Raw genomic sequence first — 21,095 nt, forward strand, 5'->3', positions numbered from 1 at the left:
GGTGGTTTCCAGGGAAAACTCTGGAACTGGGTGAAGTCTCACTTTCAATTTCAGATTATGGGTTTTGTCTTAGTTTGGTGCTAACAAGTATTTTCTCTTCAGCCACTGCCATATTCATTCACTTTCCCAAAGAGGTGGTGAAAAAAATTGAAGGAAAAATTCCTCTCCTGCCCTCGGGTTTTAGTTTGCCCAGCTCTGAAGACAGGCCCATACTGCACACTTTTGCCACCCCAGTTACATCAGCTCCACCACCTCCAGAAATAAAGACATGAAGCCAAGAAAAGCAATCTCACACTGGTGAAGACCGCACCTCTGCTAGGAAGCTCTGCAGGTAGCTTCCTAAGTCAGAGATCCTGCTTTCCGACTGCCAAGCCTTGGGCTCATGCCTCTGAAGTGCTACAGGGAAGTCACTGATTTTTTCTGTGCCTCAGTCAACTATCTGCACACCACCTGTGTACACATCCGTGTTGAGAGGGATATAGGGCTACGTTCTAGAGAAACAACGAGGAATGCGACATGGGGTGTGGGCTGTCTCGTCAGCCACGAGCACATGCACAGCACCAAGCGCAGGGGCGGCAAGCTCAGCTGCAGGAGCAGCACAGATAGCAGGTGCTGCCAGAAATGTCTGCAGCATCACACCCTTAACAAAGCAGCGAAGTTAATTAAATAGCAGGAAAGGAAAAGACCATTTAAAGAGCTGAGTGTGAATGACTAAAGGTCTTAGTCACTCATTTATGAAGATCTTAGGCAAAAACTCCTTTAAAAATAATTTTTATCTGGATCACGTTCCTTTAAGAAATTTCTCAAATCATCCAGCGAGAACTACTGGGAAATGTAACTCTCATTCCCTGAGACTTTCAGTGGCCAGAATGTTTGTGACAACTGCCACCTCCTCTCTCTGCCTGCAACATTCTCTTAGGCTGAGCAATCTCACTTAGCACAGGACTACGAGAGCTGCTAGAGAACAATGATTTTTGTCCTGCAGAAACAGAAAATTTTCTTCCTAAAAACGTTGAGTTGAAACTTCCCAGTGTTTCAATAGATGCCTTCTTCAAATACATCTTCTTGTTTCATTCAGGAAAAAAAAAAAAAAAAGCTCTTAACATTTCAGAAAGAAACAAAAATCAACTGTGGAAGACTCCATGTGGAGGCTATTTCGGAAGTCTATTTCACATTTTAAGAAACACTGGAAACATTCCACCAGCTCTTCACGCAATATGGTAGTGATGGAAATGTAAGAGCACATTGGGAATGTTAAGTGTGCAGCACTTAGGGATCAGTGATTTGGTTTCCCAGGGTGCCATTTGTACCAGAAATGCCCTGTTAAATTTTTTAATAAGTGGGTTTTTTCTCAATGGGACCAGTTGTCCTCCCAAGCTCAGAGAATGCAGCGCACACACTTCTGCCAGAACAGCTACGTGGGTGGGGTAACAGTAAAAGGAAGGAGCAGGGATGACAGTACTTGGTGCTGCTGCCTGTTGCCTCCAAAGGTTTCATAAAAGCAAACCACAGCCCAAACTGTGCCTTTCTCACAAGGCTAAGACAGTATTGCCCGCAGTGCCTCCGCTCAGGAAAGGAAGGTATCAGTCAGGCTGACTCAGGAAACGTTACAGAGTTTGCCCTTGTGGTCTGAATCATCGGTTGCACGCAGAGAGGCAAGAGGTGGCAAACTGAGAGTAGTCCATTGGTATTAGAGCAGTACGCAAAGACGGACCTACAGATGAGGCAATGTACTAAGGAATGACAACCCCATCCCAATGCGTTTATGCTCTATATGAGTAAAACAGTGGGAGAAGATAGGCACAGTAGCATGATTACCAGTGACGGAGAGCACTATCAAGCCCAGTCCGCTGCAGCAGCAGGCAGCCCTGCCTGCAATCCTGAGGTCATTACAGGCCAAGAGACCCCACAGCAGGCTCCCAGCACACCAATGGGTGCGACAGGGCTTCCTGCCCCTCACATACGAGTCTTGCTCCTGCCAGCACCTGATTGTTGCTGCCTGGGCACTCAAGGCCAAGGGCAAAGGCTAGTTGGACAGCAAAGCAAACTTTTGGTGCGTACAATGCAAACTCAGCGCCCGCCATTAGAGGATGCTGTTGAAAATACTCATGTAGGACCACTGTACCGGAGGGTGCTGAGCCATGCTGAGTGCCGAAGGAGGTTTAGTGAAACTTGCCAAGTTTTCCAGTAGGTTTAGATGAGAGGCTGTCGCTTGGAGGACCAGATGTATTTTGTTTGATAGGCAGCGACACCTCGTGGCACAGGCCTCCCCCCAGTCTGTTGCCAACAGTACACTTGGTTTTGCTGGAACAGCTTCTGTCATGCTGAAATCACGGGGAGTTTTGCCCCAGAGTCCGGTGGAGCCCAGATTTCAGGGCAGATGTTTCACAGGAAGCAATGATGATGATAAGATAGATTCACCTCTTGCAAACGCTTACTAAAAATCACACATCATCTTTAAGAGAAGCTGCCTGAGGGCTCTTAGTAAGACCCTAATGAGACTGGCCCTAGAATTGCTTCCTCTTTTGTTGAGGCTGCTACAGCAACTGTAAGAGCTGTGCATTGGTACTAGCTCTGCAGTTGGGGTGCTAAAGGGGAACAGACCTAGGACCCTCCAGACCCTTAGCTTTGGGGGTTTTCCTTAAAAAGGATTATAGTTCTTTTTGCACAAGAAAGCGAAACTTCATAAAAATTAAACACAGGTAGTGAAACAGCCAAGGAACCAGAAAAATACTGGTAACAGAAGCCCATGGTAAGAAGAAATGGAGATTTTTGGAGAAAGTGGTTACTGAAGAAATTTGTAACTGCATCTCCTATGGCTCAAATCATACCATGCTCAAGGAAACGAGGCATTTCATACCTTCGTGGTAAACATACAAGCTTTTGCCAGGACCAACCCCACTCTATTGGCTCTTCCACACAGAACCGAGAACCTGACATTTACAGATGTAGCAACGGGCTTTCTGCTGAGCTTGGAGAGTTTTACACCTAGAGAAGACCCAGAAAAGCCCCTTTTCTCTATGTCGGTGTTATCTTCTGTGTGGTAACTTCATTGACCCATTTCCTTTCCTCATGGCACAGGCCTGGAGGTAACTGTGATGGGAAGAGCAGGAGAACAGATGTGCCAACCAAGCAGCAGGACTGATTTGGCTATTTTTCCCCTTCTCTGCACACAGGATGCAATGGCACAGCTATTCCAAGCACATACGCCTGGGCACATTGTATTTTGTAGCATAGCTCATGGCTGAACTAGGATGTTTCCTGCTGTGTTTCTGATACAGACAGAACAAACTGCTGTCTCCATGACTTTGCTTTAGGAAGATGTGTGAGGCTGTAAAATACAGCAGCAACTTAGGAACTGAGCTTTGCCCCAGGAGAGCTTTGGAATTTAAAGGTACCACGTGCTGAAAACACAAACACCTCAAGAATTTCATAGCTGCAAATGTCAAGGCCAACAGCCAACGTGCTCATCAATTAGGCAGCGCAGGGGCCAAGAACCATCTGTGTGTTGGCACAGTCCTGGCAACTGGTCCTTATCTTGACAGATATTTTTGGGTTGATGACAAATATGTGATAAGTGGTAACCAAGGTTTAAGGAAATTGCAGCGCTGGCATTCAACAAAACCACAGGATTTATCAGAAGGACCCATGTCCCTTCATTTGCCCATACTTGTATAAGGGCCAGATCCTTGTCTGATTTCTGCACTTTACTTCCCCCATCTGTAAAGTGGAGCAATTCCCTAACTTCTGAAAAACATTCTTGACAACGTAAGTTAAGAGAAAATCCTTGACTCTTGTAAACATGAGACTATCATAGTACCACATACTGGTTACTGGTTTTTATTATTGTTAGGTTATTATCAGTCATCTCATGCAATAAAACATTATTTGATTTCTATCAATAGTTCACAGCCGCATAAGTAAATTCCAAAGGTCAATTTTTTAATGAAGTGCCTCACAAGGTAAGGCTCACACCGTTCAGCTGTGTTCCTTTTGCACCTAGCCTGTGACAAAGTTCAGTTATGTTACACTGGAGGGCGTAGTACTGCAATCTTTACAACCTCTTTTTGTCAAAAGCACTCGAAGCTCCTTCCCCAGTTCAACGTGCATTGCTGTATTTGGGCTGAACCAGGAAGCGAGGCTGTGTGCGTGCGCAGTTCATTCACTGCATGCTCCTCTGTAATTCATACAACTTAGTACAAGAAAACAACACGATGAAAAGGTAGCAAGAAAAGAAATACATTATAAGCAGAAAACTTCTGTTTCGGCATGTCTACCTGGAGGGTCAGAGTCCTGATGGCACTGTGCTTCCTGTGGCAGACTAGAGGTACAGTACAGCTGTCTTTGTTACTTTTCATTTTGCTATGCTATGTGGCTTTTCTTGTAGGAAAAAAGACATATGGGCAAATTTTAAGCAGTTGAAATGAGAATGATTCACACAAAATATTCTGCTGTAAAGAAATTGTAATTTAAAATCCATCTACAGAATGTGTCTTGTTGTGAACACTAGCAATGTATACAGTTATCTACTAGAAGAAATGGGTGCCAGGAAAGTACTGGTAACAAGCCTGCATGCTGCAGCTCACTGCATTCATGGTAGGACCTGCCTTTGAAGAACTGGGATTGAATGAATGGGAACTGAATGTCTGCCTCATCCAGGGGCTAGAAGGTAGGAGTGCAGGGGAGTCAGGATGGAGTTTCTGGGGTTGTAAACCAGATCATAGTGAAATCCATCGAGACCATGATGTCTTATAGAATAAGACAGTTCACACAAATGTAGGTCCTAATTCTAAAAGCTGTTTTGTAAGAGAAAAACACGACTGCATCACAGAACATACCTGCTTCCATAGCCAGTTTTCAGTCTTAAATTAACTGAACTGCTCTGCCCCAAATTTTGAAGCCACCTTGGTCAAATCCAGGTGATATTTCCTATCCCCAAAGATATTTTAAATCATTCACATAGTTTTCCCTTTCAATCAGGTCATGTTCAACTTCCCCCTCCTCAAAATGTTACATTATTGTCAAAGGATTTTGACATGATCTTGACATGGACTCCAGGAGAAGGCTCTCCACCGGATGTGACATACACTGTAAAGTATGAAAGGTAAGCGCTTACAAAGGATGTCTGATTGAAACTATGGCACAGGGCAAACATCTGTGCATGTATATTAATTGGTGTCATTATGGTCAGTGATCTGGCTGCATCCTTTCACCAAAACCAATCCTTATCTGCGTGGAAAGTGCTCCAAACTCTGAGCAAAATTTGGTACCCAGCCTTCAAAACACTTCCTTTTCTTGCTCTATAAATTATAATAAAACAGCATGTTTAATATTAATGTATGTCTGTTTCTTCTTTTAGCCAGGAACGCATGGATGAATGGATAAAGGTTCCTCATTGCAAAAATATTCACAGAACCTCTTGCAATCTAACTTGTGTGCTTCCAAACCTCTTTGTTAAAGTCCGGGCTCGAGTAAAAGCTGTTTCTGGACGATTCCGGTCGCCATGGGTAGAATCACAATTCAAGGAATACCATTTGGATGGTGAGTATTTGTTAGGTTACAGCCTGGAGGAAAGGACATCCTAACAACACTGTTGGCATGAGCAAATGAGTAGACCACACTCCACAGAAAGAGAAACAGTAAGAAGCAGCTTTATGAATGACAGAGATTTGAGTGAGCACAAACAACAATGAGCCATGATAATATGAAAATAAATTTTGTCGCAGGTGTCAGAATTTGTTCAGTGCTCTAGGTGAACAGACTGGCTTCAAGCTTTCCCCCTACCAGTGGGGGTACGTTAGATGGAAAAGAAGTATGCTCTTGCCTTCCTCCTTCCTTCATGTCTATCGCAAGATAACGGAAGTGCAGATTAGTCACAGAGAAGCATTACTTCTGCGAAGCTAAGACTCAAGTAAGCACTATTCTTATGTCTGGTCACTCAATTACAGTGGAACTGGCTCCCCCAGTGCTGAATGTGAATGTCAAGGAGAACTTAATGCATGTGAATGCCTCCTTCCCTTTGGCCACCTGTGTGGAGAGTTTCTCTTGGATGTACGACTTGAACCTTTGGGAAGCTGGATCTGAAGACAAGGTCGGTAAAAGTGGCACTTCTTAGACAAAATGGAGGAATGATGCCCAGCCTGAATGAAAATAGCTTCACATTTCTGGGCAGGGAGGGACAGGATCCAGAGCCTGGAGAAAATGAAATGGCCAAACCAGAGTTAAAGCAAAGCCAGAGAAAAAAAAGTAGATGTATGTGTGTGCATCCTTATTTTATTGGTTAGTTCCCTATGTTTATCAGGAAGATGTGATGGGAAGGCTATGCTACAGTCTGTATAATAGTGCAATATCTGAGGTTTAAAACAACTAGTTCAGGTACTGCTAACAGCATGTCGTGACAGAACAGAGCACAGCACCAGGTGGAAATCCCACCCTCGAATCCATAAACTGTAGGAGAGATGCTTGCTACAAACAGCAAGCGAGAGATGAAGTGCCCCTCCATGGACCTTCCAACCACTGGAGCCACAGAACACAATGAAGAGAATCACATGCTAAAAAGGTAGAGAAACACCACCCAGATAATGAAAGAATCATCTTTCCAACCTCTGTTCTTTTTGTTTCTAAACAGAAGCTATACGAACGTAACTTTAGGAAGAGTACGGTGACTATCGATACCACTGCACTTAGAGGCAACTACTGTTTAAGTGCCAGATCTTCCATTCAGAGCATTGACTTCAAGCACAGCAAATTCTCCAAACCAGTGTGTGTGCTATTAAACCACAAAGGTATAGCCCTGCTGGGGAAAGGATGTGGTGAGACATCAAACAGGATTGGGGCAAGTCAGAGATTTCCACCAAAATCAGCTTTAAAAAAAAAAAAAAAGGGGGGGGGGGGGGGGGGAAGCTTCCTGTTAAATGTCCTCTTTGGATTTTCTAGTGAAAGGTTCCTGCTTTCTGCAGAAATATTTTCATTAAAAAAAACCAACCCTGAAATATTTTCTGAAAATCCTGAAATTTTGGGAATATTCAAATTTATCCTGAAAAATATGTGGATGAAGCCACATTTTTAACCCGCTCCGAGTTAGTTACTGGCTGGTATCAACATTCATTTGTGGCCGTGACTCTGACTTAAGAGTCTGATCTTAGGCAAGTCTGTTATCCTTTCTGTGCATTTGTAAAATAAGGATATTAAGCCTAGCATTTTCTGAGATTCTGAAAGAGAAACTGAGTATAAGAGCCCATACTACTATAAAATATACCACCAGCAGATTATTTCTGTCTTTTTCTTTTTCAGCAGTGGAATGGAAGTTCCCATTTTCTGCCACAACCCCTGTGTTTTTCCTTCCCATCTTTCTGACAAGTGCCTTCATCACCTGCTTGCTGAAACAAGATGCTAAGCAAAAGAAAATACCTCATGCTTTGGTATGGCCCAAACGCTGGGGTCCACTCCTGACTCAGTCTTGCTGATTTTCAGAGGATAACTGGGGAGGGGAGTGGGGGAATTCTGCACTTCTCAGTTTTGCATTCATAAGTCCCAGTATAAGTAAGCTTTCTTATATCCAAACTGTTCTTTAAAAAGCATCACTAACTCACTGATCTGTGTGTCTTGTTTCTTTTCCCTGGTAGGATTTCTCTCATTTAAAAGCTGCTGGACCAGCCTTTCACTGTGAGCTCAGTGAAAAGGAAATCTTCAGTGACTATCTTGTCTGCACAGGAAAGCCAGTGTCACAAAGGAAAACAAACAAAGCTTTAGCAAGAAATAACCTACCATGGATGGCTTCTCTCCTATCATCATCATCATCATTGGAGGAGGAGGAGGAGGAGGAGGAGGAGGAGGAGGAGGAGGAGGAGGAAGACAGCAGTTCTGTCATCCCATACACTGAAGTGCCCCAGTTTCCAAAGAGACATCTCAACTGTCAACCATCCAGAACAGCTCAGGGGGAAACTAGCTTGGACTCTGGATCTGGAGGTCTCTCTGTGGATAGTGGATCTGTGCTTGACCTAAGTACATTGGGTTTCTCTTTCTTTCCAATGAGAAAGAAGGAGGTGGACACCTCAGGATCCCAAGGAAATGAGAAGGCGTCCCTTTCTCACAGTTTCTCTTTGAGAAGAATATCCTCCCTCACTGATGTGAGTTTCCCAGGCCCCAGGGAACATGGACAGCATGATACAGACAGGGATGGATGCCTGGAAATGACCCCTCTTCAAACACTGACAGAGGGGATTTGTGCCAAACTTCCAGCTGAAGAGCACTACCTGCATAGGAAGGCTCATCATTTCACCAAGTATTACCAGAAACCAACAGCTGATGTGCATGCCCAGATCGGTGAGGTATCACAGCTCAGTGAGGATCCCGAGCTGCTCATTTCCTTTCAGACATTACAGGTGGCAGAAGATGAAGGTATTGCAAGTGACTGTGACAGTGATAATTTTACAGAAGGGACACCTCCCACATCCACGGTGCTAAGCGACACATTTGAAACATCAAATATGGAGGAAAAATATGATCAGGAGTTTAAAATCAAAGGCTACGAGCACACACATTACATGGGAAGGAGCTAGAGTATCCTAGCAGTTCTGTGGCATTCCTGGAAAACGTTAGAGCTCCAGATAGCCAGGCACGGATATATAAACAAGAACAAGGACAAATAACTGATAATGGTGCTTTTTGTATTTATTCAACTAGACAGAGCTTGTTCTGCTGATGTCTGGCCTGTCGAGGCATATAGCTTTAGGGACACAAAAGGTATATTTTACAGCTAAGTAACTAAGGTACATTCACCGTCCCTCTGTACAAGTACAGCCGTAATAGGGTGCTAAGGCGCTGGTGCAAGGCACACGATTTGAACACAGACAGGGGTGATGCATGCAGTGATACCTCATGTAGGTATCACACAGCAAATGCTGCCTTGTGTTGACTTGAGGCTTCAGAGCAAGGTAACTTTTACTTGTGTTATGAAAGGCAAAACCACCTCTGGGACAGCAAAGCTACAGCCTGGACCTGCAGGAAATCATCAGCTGGGTTCTGGAAACAGTGTGCTGTGCCTGCGTGTTGATTCTGAGCCAGATGAACTGCTAACATTACATTTGCTTCCCTGTAACTGCAAAACTGTCCCCCTGCTTGACTGGAAGTACCTTACAAAGACATTTAGCAACCTTTGCTTCTTGTGGGCTGAAAAGATTTCTGCCTCAACCTACAGATACCACCTTCTGTCTTTCAACAGAGTGAACTGAAGTCAAAGTGATAAACGCACACATTTGTTTATTTATTTATTTTTGGTTTTATACAAATATACTTATTGAAGCTGAAATTCCCTCTGCTGTGCAGAATGTCTGAGAACTGCTTATGCACAGGCAATAATATTTTGATATATAACTCCATGTGTGTGTGTTCTTATGTTTCCCAAAACTAAAGGGTGAGTGCCATTTATCCTGAAAAACATTGCATTTTAAAACAGGACCCCATCATGTGCTTCTTACTGTTTTGGTTTGAGCGGAAGCCTATGAGACTTCCCAGCCAGGTCACTCTGAGACACTGAAAGACCAGGACCGTGACCATCTCTCTGAGCAAAGAATCAAAGCAGAAGTCAACCAGCAAAAGGCACAGGAGAGACAGGGCCTCCCTTGGCTGGGCAATACCGGTCTTTTCAGAGTATTTTTAATTTGCACTCTTCACATCTCACAGAAACATACTCTCCCATTTTATTCCAATAAAAGGACACGCAGAAAAGCAAAGCATTAAAACAAAGAGGGAGACACACAGCAGCCATGCTCTGCATTCAGAGAGTTGTCTCAGATGAGGGAAGGGTGTTGATGGAGGGTATTAAAGCTGATATTTTCAGAGAACCAAGAGAACAATATTCCAGAGATGCCCCATCCCTGGAAGTGTTCAAGGCCTGGTTGAACGGGGCTTTGAGCGACCCGGACTAGTGGGAGGTGTCCCTGCCCATGGCAGTGGGGCTGGAACCAGATGACCTTTAAGGTCCCTTCCAACCCAAACCATTCTGTGGTTCTATGATTAGAAGGACGTAGGAGGTTACAGAAAGGGTTGGGAACTGCTTTGAAAGAGGAAAGCAAGATGTACTAATTAACGTACTGAATTAAAGTAAAAAGGGGAGGAGGAGAAAAGATTCATCGGCTAGAATTTTCCTTTTTTGTCTTACCTGTGCTCTGCAAAGTGTCCTTAGGTATATCCTGCACTGTAATCCCTCCAGTTCATTTAGAGATACAGATCATCCAACTACATTCACCACCCATTTTCTTGTGCAATCAAGGGAAAACCCCCAAGCTTTGAGTTACAGGAAGCTCTGAAGTTGTGTAACCCCTACAAAATTATTTTGGCATGTCACAGCTCTGCAAAGAGAGCCTGGGATCAGTTCTTTGGCTTGTACAGGTTTTCTCAGGATGGAACTGAGGGAGAGGCTACAGGATAGTTGAGCTTTACTGGTGGAGGCAGCATCCCACTCCTGCATGTTTTCTTTCACCAGGGCTTGAGACCTGCCTACCATTGCAAAAGGGTCAGGGATGGACAAAACACAGTGCTCCCTCTTCCAGAGCAATGGATCCTTATCTTATCATAGAATCATAGAATCACTTAGGTTGGAAAAGGCGTTTAAGACCATGGAGTCCAACCGTAAGCCCAGCACTGCCAAGTCCACCACTAAACCATGTCCCTAAGTGCCACATCTGCACGTCTTTCAAATACCTCCAGGGATGGTGACTCCACCACTTCCCTGGGCAGCCTGTTCCAAGGCTTGACAACCCTTTCGGTGAAGAAACTTTTCCTAATATCCAATCTAAACCGCTCTTAGTGCAACTTGAGACTGTTTCCTCTCTAGAGGAAACCTAGATCCTTCACCAGCTTCATTGCCCTTCTTTGGACATGCTCCGGCACCTCAATGTCTTTCTTGTAGCGAGGGGCTACACCTCCCCATCACTAATGGCAATACTATTAGGCCAATCTGATGCCAGAGCTAAGATATAATGTCTATTTTATCAGGATCCCTAATATTTTCAGAGCTGCCCCTCAGCTCTGTTTCCTGGGCTATTCAAAAGGTAATGTCTCTCTAGAAATAAGGGAAGAAATAAAGTCTTAAGTTATATTCTCAAAACTAAAGTCTCAGGTGCACTACCATTTCCCTTACCTCTGCCCTATCATGGGTCATCACACTGCAGAAGCATGAGGCAGTGACGTGAGGGAAGGAAAAAAATGGAAATACTTTAGCAAGCTATTCAGGAAACACCCAGAGAGTTTGTACTTAATTAGATGTAGGTCATACTGGTGGATAGGTATGTCTTGTTTAATAAACCTGTGAGGCTTCTGCATTTTTCCAAGTGAGATGAGAAAGACAAAATGACAGCTATGCATCAGTGGTATGATTTAAAACATACAGCTCCGTTAATATTGAAGCAGGGCAGGGAACAGAAGCAACTTCAGGAACAGAAAATCCATGAGATGAAGAGGTAAGCAGAAGGGGTAGTAATTGCTATCACATGTTTGGCCACAAGGATAGATCAGTGAAAACAGTGTGCTTTCAGCTTCTGAAGCACAGGTAGTTTGTATTTTGATCAAATTGGCTGCAGGTGTGATCTTGCTTGTGGGACTCACTTGTAATAATAAGAAAAAAATTTAGCATTTAGGAGCTTTAAATATGCTTTAGACAATATAAGAACATTGCTCATAAGGAACTTGTCTAATGCACAGTTGTCCTACGTGGTTTAGGGCAGATATTTCTGTAAAAGCTTTTCTAGGACTGAAGTAATCACAATTTGGATAGTTCTCAGTGCTCAGAAAGACAGTCCAGTTGTTTTTGCTTTGGTGGAACCTCAGCTTTATGCAATGGTCCAGTTAGTCCTAGCCAAAATGGAGGAGAGGACCTCCTCATTTTGTGAGCAGTTACGACCATGGAATAAAGTAAGCCAGAGAAATAAGCCAGGGAGGTTATCCAGTTTGTGTCAAGGGAATAGCTACACTATAAAAATTCAAAAGCAGTGGCTAAGGGAGTTTCCTAAGCCTCAAATCCAGGCTGTATGTGTGAAGCTTTCTCTGGTTAGGACATCTTGGGTAAAATAAGCAGTATGCATCTGCATCAGTTTTTCAGATGTTACATACATCTGGTGGTTCTAAATCTGCATCTCCTGGAGACAGGCAATTAGTTTTCACTTTTGACCAAAGAAGGAAATGTCTCTCCCTTTTCTGAGAAAAGCCTGAAAACGTAACTTACCCTAAAAAGCTAAGGATGCTATGGAAAAGGAACTATACCTCTTTCTTGTTTAGATTTCATACAAACTCCTGGTTCTTACTATATGACACTCATGATACTCAGAACAGAGCAATATATTGTAAGCAAACACAAAAATAAACTGTAGGTCTACAGCGGCCTCTGAGGAAAGTCACAGAACCGCATGTGCTCCTCCTATGGAAAGGCTACCTCCTTTCTACCTCAAATGAGAGAACCTCTGCGGCCACCTGGTAGCGCAGCATCATGGCAGACTTGAGGAGCTTGTGCCTCACTCACTGTGCAGCAAGGCTACATGCCTTTGGCTCCCGTCCAAGGCCAGTATGAACAACAGAAGAGCTTAAAAACTAGTGATCTGGCTAACTTCCATGCCAAGAAAGTATTCAAAGGTATTTCTTAAGGAAATAGGTGTCTTGCTTGCAGCAGTTACAAAACCAACTAGGTGCCCAGCACTAGGTTTTAATTTCTAGAGTTTTAAGAAGACAAAGTTACCTGACCAGAAAAGCAAGCCCCAAAACTGAGGAACCTCAGTGAGGGCTTTCAGGCAGGAAGCTTTTTATCAGCAACATGGTATTTGGCTGTCTTTCAAAAGCTGGGGATTTTCTAAGCCTCTGGCTTGTGCACCTTTGTACATGTAGGTGTGCATACTCAGAAAGGGAGAGGTGTTCCTGTTGTCACTCTTACATTCGTACACATGCGCACAGATCTTTAGCTGGTGATCTTGGATCCGAAAGCAGACAGGATAGTAGCTCTGCAGCCTGTTACTGAGCAACAAACCCAACCTGGCCTCACAAACACGAATTCAGTTCCCGTAAAAGGTGATTCACCTGCACACAGCATCAACTGCCTGCTCTCCCAGCCCAGCTTGCATATTTATTCATGAAGCAATTTCTGATCATCTTGGCTGTATTTTCGGTGGTTGGTAAGTCCTGACTTCTCTTTTCCTGTCATTGACTGTGGTTGTTTCCCTTTGATCCTGTAGTATGAGAGGTAGTTCAATCATGTTTACTGAAATAAAACCTAGAGAATGAGGTTATTCAAAATCTCTCCTCTGTGTTGCTCTCTCCTTTTAATATTTTCAAAGTACAGTTGGTGTGCTCAGTACTTTAAGGATTAATAGGGAGAAGAACAGATGCCTTGGCTTCAAAGTGTTGGCCACTGATGTGCTACAACCCAAATCCTACAGGAATAAAGGATATTCATTGACTTCAGGGGACCTTTGATCAGTCCCCTTGTGTCTTGAGTGGAGACACGAATGAGTACAACAACAACCCTGACTTTAGAAGAGGTACAAACAAATAATGTATCCCTAAAAAACATTTAATCCTACTCCAGATGTGGCAAACTCACTTCTGGGAGAATGAAGGATAAACTTGCGATGTTTTCAAATGCCAGCTTTTCAGCAAGCAATCTTGTCATTCATCTGCTCATGTCTGTGCTCTTATACAGTAGGGAAGGTGCCTTCAGAAACTTCTAAAACAGAGGGACTTTCACACTGTGAAATATCCTGGTTTTTCCCTGCCCACACTTGACTGTGCTTGTGATACACTGTTTTGCATAACTCTGTGTTAGTATCAATAAATGTGGGAAGACGGAGATTTCCTACTTCTGGTACGATCAAATATTGATGATACAATTTTCATGGCGCTCAGACAGGGAAACTCACCTATTTATACCAACTGCTGCATTTCTGCCTCGCCAGGAAGATTGTGCTGAGCCTTGCGTGAGCAGAGAGGCAAGTGTTGAACTGCAGATGAAGTCAGGACAAAATCTGGACTAGGCTACAGTCTATTTTTGTGTAGCTTCCCTGCCAAAATGCTATATACAACAAGTCTGAGAACAGGATCCATGCCTTTCTGCCTAATTCTCCTCCCATACAGCAAGCTACTTTAAACTGCTGATACTCCATGGAGGCAGCTGGAGGGAAAGCTAAAGTGAGGATCTAGGAACTGTTGCTGTTTAGTCCCTGCTCTACCACAGATGCTCAATGTGATCTTGTCCAAGGTGCCCCCATTCTGGTCCTCAGTTTTCCCATCTGTAAAATGGTGCTACTTTTACTTGCTTATCACACCATTTTTTCATGGGGGGAACTCATTGATTTTGAGTGCCCATTTACCAGCACCATAATGGGACTGTTCATTTTCAGCAAGTGCAGGCTGAAGCCCACGTATCTTCAAGGTGTTTACCAATACTGCAAACCAAGATTTGAGTAATGTACAGATTATTTGTCTTTGAGGATGTGTCTATAATTCAAATTTACAAAGCATATAAATTCTGAAGGTTACTCAGCAAGTTAGAAAGTCTTGTGAATGACTCTTGAGAAAAATTTGCACTGTGTATTCTCATGACAAAAGAGAGGCAAAAATAAGTCCCCAGGACACTACTCTGCAGTGCCTGCTCAGAGCTGGTTTGCTGCACGTGGATTGTGGTGGTGTCCTGCTCTACAGAGGCAGCTCAGACAAGGGGTTTTTCAGGGGGAAGTGACATTTCTGTTTACCAAAGTCAGAACCCGTCCTCCATGGGAAAAGGTAGAGGGAGCTGAGTTGTTTGCCTTCACCCTGGCACACCCAGATCAGAGTCCAGTCATCAGGACTTTGCATGTCACTCTGTACAGGCAGTCTCCATCCAATAAAACACAGAGCATGAGAGGTTAATGGCAGTCACATCTTCAGTGATGTGCAAGTGATCTCAGCACATCACTGAAGTAGGGGCAGAAAGCAGAGACATTCATAGACATGAATCCAGCCTTGAAAACAGGTTATTGTCAGTCAACAATCTGCAAGATGTAAACAGCAATGCTTTGCAGCCCATCTCCAGCAAATTGGAAGTGGCATGCCTGATATTTCTGTTCACTTAAAAGCTGATCAGCATTGGACCCATATTCATGTAAAGGCTGAGATGCCAGAACAACCGTTTTAATACCAGTTTCTTTGCTCCCCTAGGCATTGTGACTACTGAGAGGTCATCATGTCTGAAACGTGCAGCATTTTCTTCTACAAACTTTGAGAACATCCTGACATGGGAAACTGAAGCAGATATTCCCCCTGGCACTGTATTTGATGTCCAATATAAACAGTATGTGAAGTTTGCTTCTTTTTGGAGTTCTGTTGTTCTTAGGGCCACTGTTCTCAGAGAGAGAAGGGCCAAGAAAGAAAAGTAGATTTTGCTGTTTCTGCTGCTTGTTTTACTGTTAGGGAAATGGATTTGCTTAGACAAGAACTCAGTATAGGACTGGATTGTTTAAACTGGTAGATAATGCTCAGTTATGCAAACACTTTCACATCTTGGGTTGCCAGCTTTACTTATTATATTGAGCTACTCTTTGCCTTCAGCAACTTCCTCCTCTCTATTCTGTAGTTTCCTCACCTGTAAAAACAGATGGTAGCAAATGCCTTCCTCTGGCTTAGTCACTAGAGCTAGTAGAAATCAGACCAGTGCTGCACAATAGCTTTGCTGCTGCTGGGTGAGCCTGCGAACGCTGCAGCAAACTTGCATGCAATCATTCAGTGTCAGAGCTGGGCAAAGAACCCTGGAGCCACCGAGTCACAGGACACTCCTGTGTGCACCCCGAAATAAGGCGCACTGCCTCAAGGTGATATCCTCGCCATAGCCATCCACAGGTATGGATTAAGGGCTCTAGTTCAGGGCAAGTTTCTCTGCCATTCCATTCCTCACCACATGCTAATTGCAATAATGAATTTACAAACTGCTGGATCATTCTGGGGAGGGGTCATATTGCATCTGTACTACCAAACAGACTAAAAGCTTTTTTTGTCCTAAGGTATGGAGAAAAATCCTGGCTTAACAAGCGTGAATGCCAGAGTATCACGCAGCCTTTCTGCAATCTCACTCGTGAAACAGAAAACTTCATGGAGCATTACTACGCAAGGGTGAGGGCCACTGGCCAGAACTACTGCTCCTCCAACTGGGTGCGCTCAGAAAGATTTGAACCCAGAAAAGAGAGTACGTACCGCTTCTGAAAGCTATTAAATCCTGGTTGCTAGGTTTTCATTCCTTGTCTCACTGATGTTTACAAGAGTATTTCCTCTAATTTCAGTATTGCAAGACTCTGTGCTGGATATGAAGGGAGTGAAGGCCTGAAGAAGGCTTGTTTTTGGGCAAGGAGGCAAATGGGCAAATGGGCTGGGCCTTCCTTCAGGTCCAGCACTGAAGTGGGATTAGAGGGGAAAAGAGAAAGCCAGATGCCTTGAAGGAAGAGCTGCTATTAAGGCTGATGAGGGGCAGAAGGAAACTAGTAGGAGACGTGATGGGCAGCCTGAGGACAGCTAGTAATAGAGTCCCAGAAGATATGAAATGTGAACTCCTGAAAATCAGGATAAGCAGCCAGACCAACGGATACTTAATGTTCCCAACCCCTAAGTGAGCTCTACCACAGACACACAACACAGCCTTTGGGAGCCTTTTTGGCTCCGTGACTAAAATGTTCCCACTGCATATTTTGTCAGGAGTAATTCGAGGTGGCATTAGCAGTCAATGATGGTGCAGAGCCTTCAGATCTTTGCACGAAATAAGCTATGAAAGAGCCATAGGTTGCTTTGATCTTTAAACATTCACTTTTCATTGCAGCATAGGCATTAGCACCCACAGTGAGGTGATCCTACGTCCCAGAGCTGTTCTTTTCAGTTTGGTGTTTTCAACCTACCTGGCCTTGGAGGAATACTGACCGCTGCTTTTAAATACGCTGTTACAGATTGGGTTAAACTACTGTTTAAATGTTGGTGTAGCATATGCCTTTCACTGAAGATAAGTGTAGGTACAAAAGAGCTGAACTACTCTAAAGGCAAAATCTGATGTAGGATGGGAATAGGAATTTAGGGAGCAATTAACTGAGTGCCCTGTGGTGGGATTTCACACTCATCACAAATGCATGAAGCAGGATGTCCCTGTGCGGAACAGGGAAGCAACATGGAAGCAGTGAGAATATGGTCCTAAGGAAAATCTTGGCGTGAGAATTTCTAGGGATAAACACTAGCTAAAGGTGGCAGGACCCCAAGGGAAGACAATATCTCCAGTTGCCTGATTTCTCCTATGCTTAGTGAGGTACAGCTTTTTGTATATAAACAAAAGTGAGTCCGAGGTGTGTGTACAAGATGATCTGATAATGTATCAGCTTTAATCTTAACAGCTGACACTGCCTGTTCTATCTTTTCTAGCTATTATTGGAGCACCAGTGGTGGAGCATATTCCTTATGTACGGTCCATAAAGTTTCTTATACGGCCTCCCTATACTCCACTAAGAGGTGAAGATGACCACCAGCTAACTGTAGAAGACATTTATAGTAAATTTGGTGCTGTTGATTATCACTTAACAATATTCAACCAAAGGACACATCAAAAGGTAAAGCACAACCTCAGGCCACTAGCCCACCATCTTTTGCAAATCACATTTCGCATAAAAAGGAGAAGGACCTCCAAGCTTATACATGATGGATGAGACTGCTGATGCACAAGGGCAAGTCTCAGAGTCTTTGACTCTCAGTAGACAAGAGGAATCTCAAGCATTCCTCTCAAATTCTGGAAAAGAAACTGGAGTTTCCAAGGATACTTATAAGTAGCAAAAAGTAAGACTGCTGGAGACTAAAAAAGAGATCAACTTAATTGGTTCAAGTCTTAAGGAACCACAATGCAAAAATTAAATACAGTAGTGGTAGAAAGAAAATTATGTATTTAGAACTCCATATATACAGAATTATTACAGTCATACAACACCTTATTAGTAAATAAAATTTTATGCTGAATTTTTCAATCTGATTTGAAGGAAATGTATGCATTTAATCTTTCTAAAATACAGAATTTGCCTTTATTTTATATAGTGGACAAAGAATGAGCACAACAAAGAATTTGAAGTTTCCAACTTGGACCCAGACACTGAATATAACGGAACAGTATATATTTCTCTGCTCCAGAGAAGCAGCAAATCTCAAGTATTTGGGGTTAAAACACTAGCAGGTGAGGCTGTTAATGCTGCTAATTTGAAAGTCCAGCTAGGATATGGGATACACAGAAGAGGCCAGTTTTCAGCTGGTATAAAATAACATGGCCTTGCTAAAGATAATTGAAGCAACACTGACCTTCCTAATATAAAAATCTAACCCCATGAGACTAGATCTATAACATAATTTAGCTAATATCAGACAGTTTTTCTAATCCAGCTTTCTGAAGCTACATTTTCCACTTGTTCTCTTTCCCCCTAACCAGACAATACATGGCTTCTCTACTGTTTCGTGGCACTCACGTTCTGTGCTGGATTGGTGTTTGCTGCAATTAGTTATGTGATCTACAAATATGTCAAGCAACACAGCGCACAGCCTATGTCTTTGGTAAGTGTTCTTAAGCCGTTGCAGCAAATCTTTAAAATGCTTGGGACTATATGCATGCACTTAAAAAGCATTGCTAATTGAGCAGGATGAATGAGCAGACGAGTGTTGTCTAGGCAATCACTGCAGACTTACTGGTAGTTTAAAGAGGGGTGCTCAGAACTTCCCCCAGTCTGGGCCCCTTTAAAGGAGGTATCAGGTTAGGTAGCTAAAACCTGAGGCATCCTAAATCACTAGTTCCTCTTGAAACTCTGGACCTTCTTAACTATCCATCTCCAAGCCTTGGTTCTGCATGCTAAATGAGCTTAAGGCCAAACTATTTCCATGCTCCAGGGTTTAGGCCAAATTTTGCAAAACTTAAAGCAGGATTTTTTTCTTTCTCATATTTTAGGATTGCACAGTTGTCCTGATGCATAATGAGAGATGTCTGTATTCTTCTGAAGGGCATTCCTCAGGGAAAAAAACAGAGTTCTTTTGTCAAAAGAGTGGGTCCCCAGTGCTTATTGCTGGCTTTTACTGATATTTCCCCAAAGAAAATTTTAAAGAATTTAAAGCAAATCTTCAAAGTCACAGCTTCTTGTTAATAACTTATGTTTGTCTATCTACTTCAACAGGACTTCAGAGGGATTTCATCATTCCAGCCTCTTACACTGACAGTGGAGCATATTATAAAGCCCATCAATTTATCCAAACCTTCACTTCTCATCCCTGAAGTGCAGTTACCACAGATCAGCCAACATGTGGACAGAGCATCAGAGCCACCATGGTCTTTCTGTCCACCAGAAACTGCCTATCAGCAACAGAGGGACGTAGGGACACTCCAGCCGGCCGCTCAGGCACCCTGCTTGGCAAGCACAGCTCCTAATAATTATGTTCTTCCCACAGCTGAGCAAAGCTTTCCTACTGCTGTATCCAGCAACGTTCTGCCCCTAACCTATGGGGTGTGTGTCGAAGGCACAGACCATGTTGACAAGAAGAATCTGCAGCCAAACCAAATGCTAAAGGAAGTTTCTCCAGATAGTTTTGTCAGTGGAAAGCTCATAACCCACAAGCTGGGCAAGAGCTGCAGCCACTGGAATTACAAAGAACAGAGGCCAGTCTTGGCATTGTGGAACAGCAGTGGCACAAGAGAGTCTGTTCTCTTACAGGGGAGCCCTGGGCAAACACAGCAACTGCAGCTGCAGACTGAGGGGATGGAAAATAAAGTGCATGCATCCCAGCTGTCACTGTCTTTGCTGGAACAAGGAGGATGCTATAGAAAACAGACAACAGAACTGCCACTCTTACTGTCTTCAGTGAAAGTTGACACAGACTATGTTCCAGAGGATGAATCGCTGTCATCTCTATCACCAGCCCTCCTTTTCCCAGTCAGTACTGGTAACAACTTCCCTGGAGAGAAGAACACAGAGCGGTGGATGTTGCCAGATTCATTTTCACATTCTGCAAATAAATTGCAGTTCCTAGAGACTCAAGAAACAGAAACGTTAACAGCAACAAAGGAGCTAAGTTGCACAGAACTGAATAATGTTGTGTCCCAAGACACTATCTCAGACTGGGACAATGGCACTCCTCTTGCTATGCTGTTCAAAGATTTGGACTTAAAAGTACTGTGGGATCAGGATGAAAACACAGAGTTTTATTAGGATGACTCAATGATATTAAAATCCAGATTATGTTTGCTTGCATGAAATAGTAGCCTACCCCGCAAATAAACATAGTTATTCTTGGATGCATTAACACAGCACAGAGTTGTCAGACTATTTCCACTATTGTTCTGTCATGAAGATAGATATATTTACTGATATAATTACTACTTGGTATGCTGTAATACTGTATCCTATCACTTAAATAATAGGCCTTTATTTCTTGCATATTCTTCAGATTTATTATGAATTGGACTACTTTAAAAACTGAGTTAAGATTGAAGTTCAAATTCCAGATTCAATTTACTGAAAATTTACTAAAATTCACAACCAAAACTGTATTTGCTCTTTACCAACACCAAAGATCCAGGTCTAAGATATATCCACCCTTTAAGGAAATTCAGGTGCAGAGGTGTGCCAGCCTAAAAGAATTAAGTGTATCATGGTAGTGTAAAAGAACTAAATATATATTGGTGTTCTACCCTTGGATACATGACTTGTGCAAAACAATAGGCTATTTCCATGAAGTGGACTTTGCCTTTAAAACAGTCATTGAAACTGTGGCAATAGCTCCTGATGCAGCAGTTCTGTAAAACTACACGTCCCCTATCCTGCTTTGCTCTCTAGTGCTTATAGAAAGATAAAAACTTCTGCATCTCTGCAGCAGATGAATGCAGTCTTGGCCCAGTTCTGACATATTTCTCAGCTGTTCCTCATTTCTTTCTCTGATATAGTCACACATTGTCTTTATCCCTTGAAGTCCACAGGGATGAAGCACCTGGGATCACATTCCACATAGGCAAGAATGTGAGGATTTACAGTAATCTCAGTTCAACCCTCAATCTCAATTTACACTAATTTCACTCAGTTCATGCA

The 21,095-nt window shown here is 43.1% G+C and overlaps 2 protein-coding genes across 2 annotated transcripts; both read left to right on the forward strand.

Annotated features, from left to right (window-relative positions):
* Positions 1-4,124: 4,124 nt before the first annotated feature.
* Positions 4,125-9,361, forward strand: IFNLR1 (interferon lambda receptor 1). Its single transcript, XM_037382099.1, has 7 exons — positions 4,125-4,327; positions 4,981-5,104; positions 5,360-5,541; positions 5,949-6,091; positions 6,629-6,785; positions 7,294-7,421; positions 7,626-9,361. The coding sequence occupies exons 1-7, from the start codon at positions 4,270-4,272 to the stop codon at positions 8,559-8,561; spliced, it is 1,728 nt and encodes a 575-aa protein (XP_037237996.1). The 5' UTR covers positions 4,125-4,269; the 3' UTR covers positions 8,562-9,361.
* Positions 9,362-12,964: 3,603 nt separating this feature from the next.
* IL22RA1 (interleukin 22 receptor subunit alpha 1) lies at positions 12,965-20,267 on the forward strand. The gene is made up of 7 exons (XM_037380725.1): positions 12,965-13,160; positions 15,181-15,313; positions 16,020-16,201; positions 17,413-17,597; positions 18,073-18,208; positions 18,458-18,579; positions 19,191-20,267. The coding sequence occupies exons 1-7, from the start codon at positions 13,118-13,120 to the stop codon at positions 20,217-20,219; spliced, it is 1,830 nt and encodes a 609-aa protein (XP_037236622.1). The 5' UTR covers positions 12,965-13,117; the 3' UTR covers positions 20,220-20,267.
* Positions 20,268-21,095: the final 828 nt, after the last annotated feature.

This window comes from Falco rusticolus, chromosome 3 (assembly GCF_015220075.1).
Source record: "Falco rusticolus isolate bFalRus1 chromosome 3, bFalRus1.pri, whole genome shotgun sequence".
Lineage (NCBI taxonomy): Eukaryota > Metazoa > Chordata > Aves > Falconiformes > Falconidae > Falco > Falco rusticolus.